This window comes from Ixodes scapularis, unplaced genomic scaffold, assembly GCF_016920785.2.
Source record: "Ixodes scapularis isolate PalLabHiFi unplaced genomic scaffold, ASM1692078v2 PGA_scaffold3__209_contigs__length_174095766, whole genome shotgun sequence".
Lineage (NCBI taxonomy): Eukaryota > Metazoa > Arthropoda > Arachnida > Ixodida > Ixodidae > Ixodes > Ixodes scapularis.
Genome location: NW_024609868.1, coordinates 87,202,640 through 87,219,352, shown reverse-complemented (window position 1 = coordinate 87,219,352; position 16,713 = coordinate 87,202,640). Strand labels below are relative to the sequence as shown.

General features: G+C 47.3%; 1 protein-coding gene across 2 annotated transcripts in view; it reads left to right on the top strand.

Moving 5' to 3' along the window:
• LOC8027966 overlaps positions 1-16,713 on the top strand; it is a 100,535-nt gene that overhangs the window by 47,293 nt on the left and 36,529 nt on the right. Inside the window, exon 14 of one of the 2 annotated variants that reach the window (XM_029987616.3) lies at positions 11,330-11,578. In XM_029987616.3, the coding sequence (XP_029843476.3) occupies positions 11,330-11,578 (249 nt within the window). Of the gene's footprint in view, positions 1-11,326; positions 11,579-16,713 lie in introns of both variants that reach the window. The other variant, XM_029987615.3, reaches the window with a different exon arrangement.

Below are 16,713 nucleotides of genomic sequence, written 5' to 3'. Positions count from 1 at the left end.
GGATAGGTTAGATCTAGAATTCAGTAGCAACAAGTTGGCGATCATAATTTTGAACAGTTACAGGGCTGAAGAGCTTAAGATCCAAGAATTTATGCTTCAGAAAGCAGATATTCAAAAACACCTAGGGCTATGGACAGCGGTATGGACTTTCCATTTTCCCAGGGGGGGGGGGGGGGGGGGGGGGAGGGGAGGGGAGGGGAGGGGAGGGGAGGGGAGGGGAGGGGAGGGGACAGGCTGAGAAGTTCTCCGGGGGGGGGGGTGTTGTTTTTTCGCCAAAACTGGAGATTGAAGCTAACGAAAGCAAGCTGGGATTCCATTTCCCATGTATTTTGTCAATAAAGGCAACGTGGGCGTTATTTTGTTTACGTGCCACTACTATAGAAGCTTGTTACTTGGCACGTAAACAGCGTCTCGGTAAGAATGATGGCCGCCCCCCCCCCCGATCTTACGAGGGGGGGCACGAGCCCCGATGCCCCTCCGAAGTCTACGCCTATGGCTATGGAGAGACAAAGGTACAGAATACTTTAGTGAGCATGAAAAATATAGTACAACTGGTAGAGGCAACAGGAATGTCACTGTAATGAAGAACAGGGCAGTGTGGAGCTACACTGGATATGGAGTGGTGAAAGAAACTTGAGAAGGGGTCATGATGCCTGCTTTACTTTTTGGGATGCAGCCCTGTGCATGAAACTGGGGCCGTGTTACAAAATTTACTCAATATTACTCCAGGGTAAGGGTTTTGTACCTTGGCATTCGAAAGTCTACCCACATCCAGTGTTATTCTATCTGTGTTGTCACGTGAAACGACCTGCCAGAGCAACTCGGATCTATTTGGGTAATATTTGGAACACAGCACGGACGTTCAAGCAAGGAAGGTTAGATGTTAACTACTTGGCGTAGAGGAGTTGGCTCTGGGCAGTATAATGTGCTTTGGCTTTGGGGGCACATGGCAAAGCTCCAAATTAAGGGGTACAAGGCAACTTGGGATTGACATTATTCGAAGGCAGGAAAGCTAGTAATAAGATGGAATTTGAGGATTGACTGAAGGAAATGGATGAGGGGTGACAGGCACAAAGAGTATTTAGGTATATTTGCATGAGGAGTGCCGGCACAAAGCAGAAAAAGGGGACTAGGAAACTGATTGCGAAACTTGTGGGCAACATTAGGGGGGCTCCAGGAAATAAAATCGGTATGCCGACTACACCAGCCTTGGGAACGTACAGATAGTTCCAATGAACACTCGAGGGAAGAAATTCTTGGAGAGGTCTTTGTTTTTTAGGACCAGGGCAGGATCAAGTTTTGCAGATATTAGGAAGTATGGAGCTCAGGAGATAGACATAATGAGTGGAGGGGGGATGAGATGGCTGAGCACTAGGTACTCTACTGTAGAGGGCTTCACCCTGCAGTTGGTGAAGGCGTGACTGGTAAAGACACTTCTGATGGGGGTCCCCCATTCTTCACCACTTGGATTTCATGACGCTTGACTTGCCTGTTGTACCGCATCTCCACTTGAACCATTCCCTCTGGAACAATGGGCTTGCCGGTGTACGGCTTCAGCGTTATTCCCAAAGGTTTCAACTGGATGTTTGGAAGAATTTCTTGAAACGTCTCCAGGTTGATCACAGTCACGGGTGAGCCTGTGTCAATCTCCATCTGAAGAGGATTGTTGCAAATCTCCACAGCTACTGTGATGGGTTTCGGGTAGCTTGAGTCTATGAAATAAAACGGAGTTTCGTCTCCCGAGTTCTGTGTAGTGACATGGTTGGCGAAGTTTGGCTTGTCCTTTCTTCTTGAGTCTTGTAAATCTTGTTTCCTGTCACGGCAAACCATTTGGAAGTGTCCTGTTCTTCCGCATATTTTACAAGTATTGTTCCTTGCAAAGCAGTTTTGAGGGTCGTGATTGGTTTTGCCGCAACAGTGACATGGGGTCCTGCTTGTGCGAGATTTTCCTTTTCCCTTGCTTGCCTTTTTCGGAAGTGAAGTCTTGTATTTACGCCCTTGCGCCAAGTGATTGACATGTTGTTGGGGCTCGGTCTCGCTCCTTACTTCCTTTGCATCCTTCATGGCTACCTCCATCTAAGTGGCAAGATCCATTGCTTCCTTGAATGTCAGGGTCGGTTCAGCCAGCAGCTTTTTGAGAATTCCGTCCTTAAAGCCGTCAATGAGCTTGTCTCGAATGCGGTCGTTGAGGGAAACACCGAAGTTGCATTGCGGTGAAAGCTGTTTGAGCGCAGCTATGTAGTCTGCGATGGTTTCGGATTCCAGCTACTTCTGGTGATGGAGTTTGTAGCGTTGAACCGTTTCATTGGGCATCGGGTCGATATAGTTCTGCACCAGTTGAACAATCTGTGCGTACATCTTCGTGCTTGGTTTGGTAGGTGCCGCCAAGTTACGTATTAGTCCGTACATTTCTCGTCCGACGATAGAGAGAAGAACATTGGCTCGCTTTGATTCCGCAATGTTGTTCGCAGAGAAGGACACATCGATCCTTTCGATGTACGAAGACCATGATTCCGATTTCTGATTGAACTCTTCAATTTTCCCGATGCGAGGCATTCGTTAGGTTTGAGATGGGGCGTTACTCACATTAGCACTGTCTCCTTTGTTTCGATGTCGCTCAGTTGTTTATATACGTCTTTGTTGCATGGATCCCATCCTTGTCGCCATTGTGGTGTACCAGTTAATTTGAGGTAATGCAGGATATATTTATTTAACTGTTAGGTTACAATCGGCTGAGAAGCGTCTTTTTTGGTCTCGACCGCACCCAGTCTCTTCTTTTCCAGGCGTTACGTTCTTCTCCGTCGCTTGCTCTCCCCCGCCGTTGCCAGGGCTATAGGTAGTGTTCGCTATACGTGGCGAACATGCACACAATACTCGGCAACACTGGGGTTCAAGGACAGCCAGAAGTTGGGTGTAGGAAGATAACCGAGCAGAAAGTTCAGGAAAGAGTGTTCCCTTTCTTGATGATCTCCAGCTAGGGGTCACACAGACAAGAAGTGTTAATGGCACTACTGCATATTAACAACTGATATTAAACGCGGTGGGTAGGTGGCACAAGCCGCCACCCGGGAAAATCAAACATTTGTCGGAGTCCGTCATTAAAAAAATGTCAAGGCAATTTTTTTTACAGGAACGGAGCAATGCTGACTATGCCTTGTAATTTCGATTACAATCTGAAATCCACCGACACCCTTCATGAAAATTTGAGCTCGTCACGTGCAGGTGACGATTTTTCTGGCTAATCTTACATCAGATACATAACACAACGAATAAATATATCAAATGTGTCAACTTTGCCGCTCGATGTACTGTACAGCGTGGGCGAAATGAATTGAATGCACTTTAACCTCACCGCATAAATCGGTTTCTTAACATCATGCTTGGATTTACTGCAGAGGTGCCCGAAGTTGGTGGAAGCTTTTGCTAAAAAGTGGAAAGATTGGCTCACCCGAGTAAATCAAGAAAAATCAAAAACGATGTTTTCCCTATACTTTGCATGCATGCACACTAAAGAAGTATGATCTGTTACTGTGGCGCTCATTTGAGCCAAATGAAGTGAAGAATAGGTGAGCCAATTCTATTTTCTTTTCATTTCACGCATTTTTCAATCGCAGTAAACGCCAGAATAGCCCACGATTTTCTGGTAATTTTGAGATAGAAGGCTTAGCGATCATTTTGCTATAGGTTGTATTCGTGAAGCGGTGCATGCTGGGACCAGCGCCATCTTGCCGTCCTCGAGAGCAGACAGCCGCGCGCGCACTCCCGTAGCGCCCAGCGACAGGTGACGGACGCGTTACGCACGCACCGTTGCAGTGCGACGTATTTATGGTGTTTGCTCGCCCGCTAACGTGAAGATGTCTTCTTCAAGTGGTTGTCCACCGCTGGGTTTATACGGCCTAAGTTTAAGCGGACGGGAACGCACACGTTACGAGGAAAAGGTTAAAATGTGCGGCGCGGATCCGTTCGCGCTGCCGCCGATGGACCTAGTCCGGAACAGCAACCTATGGCCGCAGGTAGAAATGGGCGACATACACAACTACCTGATCCTCAAGACAAGTTTCGTGACGCGCAAGCAGCTAAAAGCGTACAAATCATTAGACGCCCATAATTACCTTACGAGCGGATGGGTCCAGGAGCCGGCAATGAAAGCAGCGAACGCGGACAGCGTGATCATCGTCTCGAAGGTGAGCCTAACTTTTCATGTTTTTGCGGACGCGTATCTTCGCTTAATTTCGTTTGAAACGGCGAAACGGTCTGTTTCAGGAGCGTGTAGTAGCCAGTGATAGTGATAGCGCGAAGGAGATGATGGTGGCCTAGCGCGTCTTAGATCGGAGCACGTGGAAAGCTCGTGCTGCAGGACCCAAACATCGTACCGGTGTGCAGTCGTGCATCGCTACTGCGTGGTGCACCTAGTAAAGACTCCAGGCTAGCGGTCGCGCTGCACTGGCGAAATTTCTCAACAGCGTGCGACATTGTCGCCAAAACCAGACAGTCTGGATCTGTCTAAAACAAGGATCTTTTTTGTTTGAAAAGGTAGGATGCGGTTGTCCGTACGCGACTGTGCGACTGTCTGCTCCCGAGGACGGCAAGATGGCGCTGGTCCCAGCATGCACCGCTTCACGAATACAACCTATAGGCAAAACCAGCTTTTATTTTTTTTTTTATTTTAACTCTGGAGGTTTTATGTATTCATACTCGCAATTAATGAATGCACCAGCTTCGAGATCCTCCGTGTAAATCCCAACGTGATAAGTTAAAAAGCCGATTTATGCGAAGAGTTTAAAATGCGTACAATCAATTTCGCCCACGTCGTATGTAGATTTCACACTCGCACGACATTCAACCCTGAACCGACAGCCGTTCTCAGCTCAGCCTTTAGCCCGGTCACGTCACATCGAAAAATCAAATTAACTGCCTCCAAATAATAATAAGAAAAAAAAAAACGGTGGAAAAGGAATGCGCAGGAGGGCTGGTTCATGTTTCAATCCTGAGACAGGGAAACCAAGGAGGACAAACACGACGAGGGCAACGAGGGGTTCAAGTTCTGAGGGCCTTACGCGAACTCGATTGGACCCACTGCTAAAGAAAACATACACGCAAAAAAAGGAAAAAAAAACAAACTCCCCCCAAAAAAACCTAAAAAGCAAAAGCACGCGCAAGCGCGCCCCGCCAACCCTGCGCGCCTAAAAAAAATAAACTGAAAATAGACAAAAGAAAAAGTAAGCGCGGACCCGATTGGCTGCATTTGGTCACTTGATTGCACATCTCGCCAATCCCGCTGCGGCGCACACGAAACAAACGGATGTCGCGCTGACCGCGTGCGTTTTTCACGTGTTTGATTAGCATTCGCGTTCTTGTCCACCGCACCTCAAGCATGGATGCACGGTTGTCCTGTCGTGGTCGTGGGATTACAACAGCGTCTACCGTCGCGGACACCGCTCGCAGGTAAAGCCGACGCAGCGTTGCGAGAGTATCTTTCGGAAAAGTTCGCCGGACGCAGTTCCGTTTTCTAGAGGCGTCTCGTGGCGACGCGTTGAATGCCCTGCCACCTCCCCGCGTGGAAACCGTTTGGGTTGGCACTGGAGTTTGGGGTTGACGGTTTAGGGACACTTGTTCTGTGGTCGTCCCCTTGAGACCCCCGGCGAAAAAACTGAGTGCGCAGGCGAGCTGGTGGACGTTGATCATGATGTAGAAAACCCGAGACTGGTAAAAGCAGGGAAACAGTGTCGAAGAAGAAAGACGGGAAAAGAGCGTCTCAACGACCCGTTTCCCTGCTTTTACCACAGTCTCGGGTTTTCTACATCATGATCAACCCCTAACAAGCTTTTTGCACCCCCCACCCCACCCCAAACGCGCGCGCATACACGCACACAAACAGAGCGTTTGGTGAACTTGTCTTTCGCAGTGCTGCGCTAGGCTCTTGTTTTAGTGCATGCAAATCGCCGCTCGTCAGACCTGCCAAAAAAAAGTTTGAATTTGATGTACAGGGGTCGATCGAGAAAATGAAACGCGGAGGGGTTTCGGCGGCCGTGTGGGCTAGCTTTCTGCCCGTTTCGATCTAGACGAGTTTCGAACCGGCACGCGTTCGTGTAATCACTATTGCTTGGTGCACGTCGCGCGCTGCCGGGTCGTTCGTACCGCATGTTTTTCGCCTAAAACGGTCACACTAGCGTGACTGTTTTGCCTGTATAATCTTTTACAGTAAACGTCAGTACAGAAAACATGTTTACTTACATGCTTAAGTGGTTCTCTCAAGTCTATAAATCACTAGGCCCCATACCTCGGCAAACCTCACTCATGAGGGCCCTCACTCACCCTCATCTTCACAGGTGAGGTGAGGGTGAGTGAGTTTCTGAACCAGGAAAATTCATGAGTGTGAGGGTGAGTGAGGGCCGTGAGGGCCGTGAGGGCGGTGAGGGCCGTGATGGCCGTGAGGGGCGTGAGTGGTGTGAGGGTGGTGAGGGCAGTGACATGAGAGGCGTGAGGGCGGTGAGTGCATGAGGTGTGTGAGGGCCCTGAGTGCGTGAGGGCGGTGAGTGCGTGAGGCCCCCTTCAGGTCGAGCATCTTTCTCAGCAATTTTGGTGTTAACGGCGGGTTGTTCTCTAGCTTTCCCTAGATCGACACGAATTGCTGAGATCGGGTCCGGCTCGAAATAAGCAAGCAACTCGGAGCAATTCGAATACGTTTGAAGCGGCTGCATCCAATCAGGGACGCAAAATTTTCACGTGATACCTTGTGCCGATGATGATGACACCGAAAGACTTGGTTCTGGTTTGAAATCAATCGTTTTTTTTTTTTTAAATAAACTGTTTCAGGAAAGGTGCATTAGTATTCTTAACGGGATTTAAATGCATAGAAACACATTTATAATGCGGAATTGTGTCTAAATAGTGCAAGAAAAATAAAATTTTATGATGATGGCAAATTGCAGCAAATGGTTGCTGCGTGTGATCGCGGGTGGTTTGTGTTGCTGGTGTTGCGACGTAAAGTTTCTGGGCGAAATTGCCCCATCTGAAGCTGGCCTGAGTGGCGCGAGAGTTATGAGTGCGTGAGGGGATGTGAGGGCCGCAAGGGCGGTGAGTGGCGTGAGGGCTATGAGGGCGGTGAGTGGCGTGAGGGCCATGAGTGAGTGAGGGGCGTGAGTGCGTGAGGTTCAGTGAGGGTGAGTGAAGGGCTGAAGGTGAGTGTGACTGTGAGGATGAGTGAGGGGTTGAAGGTGAGTGTAGCTGTGAGGGTAAGTGAGGGGCTTAGGTGAGTGTGGCTGTGAGGGTGAGGGAGGGCGACCTAAAATGCCGACCTCTCCTAGGCCCTCACAGATTCCCCCTCGTATGAAAGATCTTGAAGCACTCCATCCTCGGTCGCTTAGGTGTCGCACAACCAGTGCACTCTTGTTGTGATTCAGACTCAGAACTGCCGTCGGAATTGTTCCTGTCGTCAAAAGAAGGCTACGAAAACTCACTATTTTCACCAGAAGTTTTGCCATGATCGCTGTCGAAGAGGAAATCTATAATTTCTCAGAAAGGCCTCACCGTACACTGAACGCTGCCATCTTCTCCAAACAGGCACCGATCGAGCGTGAAAGATGACACAGAAAGGAACAAGCTCAAACAAACACAGCAATCAGAACAATCCTTGCCATTTGTTGGCAATGTATATGACTACACTGTCCCAAGTCTACATAGTGCACACTTATGAATGGCTCTTTAAAACAAATTCATAGAGCCCAATGATTGGCCGGTTTTGGCAATATGGCCCCAGGTTATATAGCGGTACTGAATTGGCAGATTTTCTCGTCTACAGCTAAGAGACAAGTCACCAATTGAGGCGTACTAGCATCAATACTGTTTTAACGTACATACAAGCAACAAAATTTTAATAAAACGGTTTTTTGGCCCGGAAAAAATGAACTACACATCGCGGAAAGCTGGAACTCTGCAAGAATGTGATGCTAGCGGTGGTGATAAAATGCGAAAGATTCGGAACATTACGCCGATTACGCTACCAACGTTACTTGTATCTAAAGATACAGGTAGCAGCCTAATAATAAACATTTTTTTCCTTTTTAGAAAAAAAAAAAATTGCTGGAAAGAAAGCAAATAATATTTTTCTCACTGAAAGTCTTTCACATTGTATTTTTTTTTGGGGGGACTTGGTGAATATTAGGGTTAGGTGGACATCGGCTCGGAGAAATTTTGTTCCTTTTGTCGACAAAAATGTTTCATCGACGCACGTCATGCGAATTGCACGGTGTAGTGACATTGCATTGTGTGTAAACCCATCCGACTGTCCCGTTTACGCCGCTTTGCAACGAGTCTTTGGTGGCTCATCACAAAAATGTTAACCCACCTGGCCCACCCATACACGCTGCTTCGTGGCGACAGTTTGATGCAGCTTATTACAGAAAAAAGATAATCTGAGCTGTTGATGAAACTATTTTTCAATGAAACATTGTTCGATAAGCTGATTGCCATTGCCGTAGTCGTTCCTTCCTTTGAACTATTCATGGAGGAAAACATTTAACAACAGCAGGGTGTGCAGCCGAGCTGGTGGAAGTTTGCTGTGCTGACACAAAATAAGAAGTCTTTTCTTATCATGCTTCGGTATCGGTTTAATTCTATCGTGACAAGCTAAATGTTTGGCAGTTCACAATAAACATTTACAATGCGCTTGCAAAAAAAAAGAAAAGGACCGGATAATGTTGATAAACACCACACTGACTTTCTGAAGGATTTAAGCTGTAGGGCGTTTTATTGCTGTAATGAACTTTCGTCCCACGAACAATAAGTATGTAAAGTCATTGCATTATTCGTAGGAGAGATAGTCAGTCGTTTCTTGCTGATCTTGGACACTTTGCGAGAAATCTGTTGGGCATGATTGGCCAACGCTGCACTTGACCTTGGCGCCGGCCAATCAGAGCCGCAGAATTTCTCGCCAACTTTTTTGCCAAGTGTCCAGATTAGGGCCCCAGGACGCATATTAGCTTTCCAATCGACCACAGAGGGCCAGACCCTTCGGTCTGAGACGAAGAGTTCTGCGACGGATTCTGCGGGGTCGCCTACAAATGAAGAGTGGGCAGTGCTTGCATTCTGACACACACACGTTTTGTCCTATGAGAAACAATTGCGGCGAGCATGTACCCACAGTTATGGTCTCTGACCGGTACAATTACTGTGTCTTCAAAGGTGGTCAAGGTGGTCCCTCGATTTCTGCTCGAGGACGTCACCTACGTCGTTTTTGGATGCAAAGACACCTGTTCTGCTTTATGTCGCTCTGTAGCCAAACATTTGACAAACACCAAAGAAAACACAAGGTGCGGTGGCAATTAGTTTGTCGAAAGGCTTTCGGCGTTCGTTTCGTAGACCTTACAACGGTTTCGTTAAAGTCAGCCATGCTGTTTTTGCAAGGCACTTTTTGCATCCCGCCTGGTTTACGGGGGAAGAGGGGCCCCAAGGCTTAGGTAAGCGTTAACCTTTTTGGGGTGCTTTCGGCATGCCTTTTGCCGAAGAAAAAGCACCCTAAAAAGTTTGCTCAGCATGCAGAGCAACGCGATCGTTCTTAGGCCTAACCACTTTCACAATTTCACTGTCCGAAAGCCAACCACAGACGATCACATGTTTGTTGACATCAATGCATCCGATAGGTAAAGGATATCTGGGGCTGGGCAGTTCCTTGACCCAAGCTTCGTCGGGTGTGCACGCTGCTCGGTTTCACGGTTGATCACTTCCGCAACTACGCACATTCAGCCATTATGAGAGCGGTTTGGCTTGGCTTGACTTGATCTGACTGCTTGACGGCAAAAAAAAGAAATTGACTTCGTGGCTAGCTAAGACGCAATTCGAGACTCACAGAGCCAAAAATTAAAAGTGTGTTCATTATGCAAGGGAAAAAAAAAGTCCAAATATTAGTACCCGTTGTGGGGGGTGAGTTCATTATGCGAGTAAATGCGGTACGCAGTTCCTGTGGTTGAACGATCCGTTGCCGTGGTATCACAAGTTCCTGCGGAGGAGCGAGCGACGTCATTCTCGCAGCTGGCCAGTATACACCTATTCAACAGACACTCGGCCCCAGGGACGAGAAAACTTTTATTGAGCACACTCGCTAGGTGTGAGGCTAGTCTCTCACCGGTGTCCCTGCTAACCATAACCGAGTGGACTGTTGATTTTGGTAGGTGGAGCCTGCATAGGCACAATTTCAGACACTGCTGGCGACTAAATTCTTGCTTTTTCCCTCCGTCTTTTGACTTTCATGGTGTACGTATTTTCCTGATGACATTGAGAAGCAGGTACCACATTTGAAGCAAAAAACAAACTAGGAAATTTTGGTTTTGATTTTTTTGGGTATGCGCGCAACAGAACTTTTGCAACAAATGTTTTGGTCTTTTTTTTTATGGTAAGTTTTGACGGCGCCGCATGTTCAGCCATGTTAATTGACAAAGCACTTAGCCGTTGAAAATGATTTACATTAACAGATACCTGAAAGGCACGCATATTTCCCACGCACAAATAATGTGTTTACCTGTGTACATGACGGGACTCGGACGTAAGATTTAGCGAGTGTCAACATTTGAACAATATATTGTAAGTACCGCATGGTACAGCATTATCTGAAAAGTATTTATTTGAGAAAGGTCTCGAATAATGCGGCATTTTAGTGATGACGACAACATCTTGGTGATCGGACAGGATCCAAGAGGACCTCGCTTTGAGGCAAGTTTTGTGGAGAGCTTCCTTTTTTCGCAACACCAGCACCGAGCCAAAGGAATGGAGGTGACTGATCTGCAAAATAGCTGAACAGAGCTATTTTTGGCGATGGCTGAGAAGGACTCTTGTGGATTTCCTCTGAAAGTGGGGAGAACAGTTGTCATAGTTTGCAAAATCGCATTGAGGGACGTTCAACATTCTGTTCTTTCTTGGTTTTCCGTGAATTTTGAGCAGAAACGATTGAATTGCAGGCACTTTCCAGCTCTTCTTCAAGGTGGAAGATAACGCAAAAATAAAATAAAGTGGAAACTTTCAAGAGAGAAAGGAAAACTGTGAATGCAAAACTGCAAAACATAGGTGGAGCATTGCACTAAGCAGGTTTCCTAAGAGCGTTTTTAAGGTGTATAGAGCACAGCTAGAAGCAGTGCTAGTGGGCAGGAATCGAAGAGATAAAATTTATCGCTATGAGTACAAAATAGTCTCGCTTTACTTAAATAATGCCTACATCTGCCGCTCTGAGGCAGGCTAGAGATTGCTTGGTCACCACTCTGTTCATATTTCTTTTGACATGACTGTACTTATACTACAGTTAGCCCCTTTTCCTCCCCCAATATTTGTGCCGCAGCAGTCCTGCCACGAGTGGAGCAGTGCCCACCGCATTACGGGAACTGCAGAGGCGGCCACTTCCCCCCCGGGTGGCCATCCCGCCGCCTAGGACTCCTGTCCCACCGCCTGGGACTTCTGCCGCTGCAGCATCGCCCGGGGTGCCTCGGCAGGTCGTGGTGGCGGTTTCCAGCCCCCCGTCTTCAACCCCGCCGGTGTTCCCTCGGCCGCAGCTGCTACTCCAGGAGACCTGGGAACTGGTCAACGACTTCTGGTGGGAACCGTTGAGTTTTTGCAGCCCGATGTAGTTGGGGATAGATCACTCGATCACATAGCAAATGGTTTTGTGAGGCTGCGGGGCAATGTTCCTGCACAGTCTTTGCGAACTATCGAATGTAGGATTGCAGTTTTTAAGCCCTTGGAAATTGTTCTTGAAACTTTAGAAGCTCTTGAAGGCCCTAGATTCTCAATATTGATAAAACCCTCGTTACACGGACTTTCAAATGTCGTGAGGCCCGTGGCAGCAGCCCAACTGGGATTAGACTCGAGTGAAGGGACCACAGTGACTCTTAGAGAAAACCATAATGACGCTTGGAAGAGTGACTATTGTCATTGTGAGCAAAAGTCACTGCACGCTTTTTGCGCGCAATTTTTAAATCTGGCTAAAAAACATGCAAGTGTTATTAATTATAGGAGCGCTTCCTCCGACTACCGTCGGACGAGGTAGGGCTGTGTGCAAATCGCTCCTCCAACGCCGTAAGTGATGAGAGACGGTCATGTGGCCGTCTCTCATTTAATTTTCCTGCAGCTGGGTTAGGTTCGACAATCAATGATTCGGGTCATGTTTAAGGTCTTTGCTGCTGCAAACACCCATCTAAGCGCGTGGGTACACTTGGCCCTCGCTACCGTCGGTCACGCTCATGAAGGGAGCGTAGACTGTCGTGCTATGTTCTGCTCACTGGCAGTGTAACTACTATGGGCACAAGATCAGCTACGAGACGTTTTTCTCACAGGACGAGTGCTCGAGCTGGAGAAGCGTGCAATGCGCAATTCAAGGAGTAGCCGAGTAGCTAGGAGAGGCGCGGAACATGTGTACGCATGCGCTAGCGCCACGCCAGCCACGCCTGCAATAATGTCATGTGATACAGACAATAAAGATGTATTTATATGTATTAATACTATTTTCATAGCCCATAACTTTTGCTAGGCTGCTTTTAATTAGGTTGCAATTAAACTGATTTCGCGACAAAAATGTTGTCACGTGACCTTGTACTGTAAAACTGCATTAAAATCAGACTAGCAAATTTTTTTGTTTATTTTTCCTTCTTAAAGATATATTATAAAATGTATGTAATGATGATTTCTATTACCTATTTATAATTAACAAGATGGCGTCAGTTGTGGCGTCGGAGGAGTGGGTTTTAAATAGGTGTGGTTCGTCTGACGGGAGTTGGAGGAAGTGCGGCCGTTAATTATATCTCAAAGGCTTATAAAATATTCTAAATTATTTTAATTAATCTGGCCTCTAACAGTAATTACCATCATTTTTGCAGTTTCAACATGACCCTAAAAGCAATAATTGAAAGTTAATGAACAGATTTTAGTTGATTAGCCAATCATGATTATTCCCTCAGGTAATGTCTGCCAAACTCAAGAGACACCTAGTGAAGACGGCGTTTAGCTAGCAGGTTGAAATCCCTTTTTAAAAATTTTGTTTACATCAAAGGAGCGATGCAAAAATGTTTGTACTTTGCGCAAATGACGCTTAAAACGGATCCCTAACGTTAATGACCTGTGAAACACTCGTTTGTTTTTCACCCCACGCAATAGAAGTCCCAGAAAAAAATTTAAAAAAAACGAGCAGCGTTCACCCCCTCAACTCGCAGCCAGAACAAGCGGCCACGTGATCTGGAGCCGATTATGTGCCGCCAGTGTTGATCATAGCCACGCGCTGGGGTTGGCAAAGCGCAGGACACGCGCCGAGTTCCAGACATTGTTATGGCTCGGCTGTTGTCGTCGTTGCAGCGATTGGACACGGGTCACAACCCGAATGCTTCTCGAGCTAGCAATTGTCACGAGCCCAAGTCGAGTGCCCACGCAATGCTCAAGTCCAATCTATGAACCGCATTCAAATATCGTCACTTGGGTGTACTGCGATCCCCGAGTTACGTCATCAAATTTTGCAAAGGAGAGATTGAATGAAAATGATTGTTTTTGTCCTTAAAATTACACCGCAACAAAGGGGTTTCTTGGCCAATGGCATTCCGTGTGAGTATCCTCGGGTTCCAGGTGTGCCAGTAAGCTCATGTAGAGAGAAAAACATTCCAATTGAATATCGTTGCACCGCTCCTTTAACAAATCTCCTGCATACTATGTTTGGAAAAAAAAAAAAAGAATTAAGGCGGGACACGGTGCAAAAACGGCGATTTTTATCCAAAAAACGGGTTTTCAGATTTTGTTTGTTTTCGATTCCTTGGTTAATAAAGAATCTATTTACAAAATATTATAATGATCTGTGCCCTAGAACGCGAGAAAAACATGTTTTATTGAGCGTCGGTGGTGGACGCACTCCGCTTCGGTAGCGAAAAAACGGCCCGCAAACGCCATTTTCAAAGCGCGCACGTTAGGCGTGGAATAGGCCTAGTGCCGTGCACGTACCCTCGTTGGAAACATCATTTTTTGCTCTTTCAAATGCTCAGACTCTCTTCTGTCGAGGGTGCGCCAAAGCACGTGCAGCAACAAAAGAAGAAAACATGACATTTGAGAAATGGAGATGCCTCATTGGCTGGAAAAACGAAACTCGAGCTGCGGTTGGCGGAAAGGCCCACACATGTCTTTCTCGCCGCATTCCGCGTCGCCATCTTGTCCGGTGTTGTGACTTTCCGATTGCCCGGCCGCTTCGAATATCCCTGCCATTTCGGATGTGTATTTTTTTACCCAGAAAATGCCATCAATGAAAAGGAAGACTTTGCAGTCATTCGGAACGCGGCGTCGCTTTTCTAAGCCAAGAGGCCGGCACAGTAACGGGCGGCCAGTCGGGCTGACGCCTTCATCTCCATGTTCGCCTGCCGGACCAGCGAAAACGGATGTCTCACCTCTGTGCGACGCGGCGTCAACGGCAGACACCCAACCCCTTCCGATGGAGGATGATACTCTTACTGCCTTCGAACGGAAGGCAGTGCTTTTGAACAAAGAGGACCCATGCGCAAGTGTGTCGAACGACGCCGGCGAGGAACGGCAAACGACGCCGAGCGGATACCGCTTCATCAAAATGACAACCCTACATACTTTGATAGCCGCTCTTTCGTGCCCTACGTGCAAAGGACAGTCGCTTGCGCTCAGGGAAACTGGTACCGGCGCCAGTCTTCACTTTGCAGTCTCATGCAGTGTGTGCGGCGATATCGTCAAGGCCGGGCATTCGCCGGTCGTCGCGTCAACCCGGCAGCCGGAGTTGCCTGTTCGTCTCGCCGTTGCAAGCAGGAACTGCGGCATCAATTTCACAAAGTTAACGAACTTTTTCGGGGCCATGGATTCCCCGGCACCGATGCATCTGAAGACATATCAGTGTATCGCGGACAAGCTGCATGTCGCCGCTATGGATGCTGCGCGCGAGTCCATGAAAGAGGCCGCCGAGACGATAAGGAACAAAAACGGAGTCCGAAACAGCAGTGACCTGGCAGGCACGTCCGTGAGTTACGACGGCACCTGGCACAAACGAGGCCACACATCTCATTTCGGACTTAAAGCCGCGATTGATCTGGAGTCGGGCCTCGTGCTCGACTTTTCAGTGCACAGCAATTATTGCCATGGCTGCAACTTAGGCCCGAAAGAAGGCGAAACAGAGCATGTGCAGTGGTTGGAGGGACACAAGGACGTCTGCCAAAAGAATTTTAATGGCTCGTCGAACGCTATGGAAGTTGCTGCTGCTGCTGCTATCTTCAGCAGATCAAAAGAGCTCTATAACCTGCAGTACACTACAGTACTTTGTGATGGTGACAGCAAGTCATTCATGCATGTCTCCAAGCTCCAGCTGTATGACAAGGAGATAGTAAAAGAAGACTGCATAAATCATGTGGCAAAGCGAATGTTTTCTGGAATTGAAAACCTAAAAAAAGTGAAGAAAGGCCTGGGAGGCAAAGGCAAGGTTACAAAAGTTGTAACCAAAAAGTTAACAGCTTATTATGCTGCTGCGCTCAAAGACAACGCTCCCGACGTTAAAAAGATGCAAAAGGGAATCTTTGCAAGCCTTCTCCACTCGTACTCAACGGATGCAGAGCCTCGGCACAACGCCTGCCCTCGTGGTGAGGACTCCTGGTGCCACTACAACAGGCACCAGGCCCTGTTAGATGCGGGGAAAGCAACAAAACCGCAGGCGCACCGCCCAGCCTTCTCCAAGGCTATTGCCGCTGAGCTTGTGCCTGTCTACAACAGGCTGGCAAATGCGGACTTGCTCGCAAGGTGCTCAAGAATGAAGACACAAAACACCAATGAGTCTTTCAACGCGCTGGTGTGGAAGAGGTGCGCCAAAACTGAGTTCGCATCTTTGAAGACTGTGGAGACAGCGGCAGCCCTTGCTGTTCTGAACTTTAATCATGGTCCACAGGGCGTGGGAAGAGTGCTTCAGAAGCTGAATATTGCTTGTGGCTCGTACGCTACCAAGCACACGGAGCAAGCGAGGAACTCGTGCCTGTCCCGCGCACAAGCACAAGCACTTCAGTCCTCAAAAGTGGCCAAGAAGAAGCGGAAGCTTGATGCTCTTTCTGCTGAACAGCGGATATGTTGGACCAGGAAGGTCCAACATATGCTGCTGGGGGCTTTTGAAATTTTAGGCCCTAGAAATAAACTGGGGTACTTTGAAAACTTTGAATCGAGTTTTCTCATATTTTGTTTTTCTGCCAAATATTGATCTTAGGAAGACTATCGTTTTGATATCAAGTGGCAAATATGCCTTTAATAGAGTTCTTCTTATGTGAAATTTTATGAGGAAGGGGGCTATGAGCTTAATTTTTCTATATTTACCTTTGTTGACACTGAAAAATTATAATTTTCAATGACCAGTGAAAGCGATGAAAGTGTCGCTCATGTTCGTACAATGTTCTTGTTGCAAAAATAGCTGAAATGTGGTAAAATCACTCCATAGCCCCCTGCTATAGGCATTCCTAATTCCATCAAAGACATAACAAGTGCGGAATTCCCATTTATTACAAAACTATAGTTTTCCTAAGTAGACACAGTCACTTTCATCTTTGAAGTTGTATAGCTTCTAACAAAATGAACATAGAGTTTTAACAGTTGGCACAGTTGGTCCTGGGAGCAATATGATTGCCTCCTGCAAGTTTCATTAAAATCAATCAAGCGGTTAAAAAGTTAGCTTTTTGGGTAGTGTTTCCCCTTAAAACAATTTTGTAA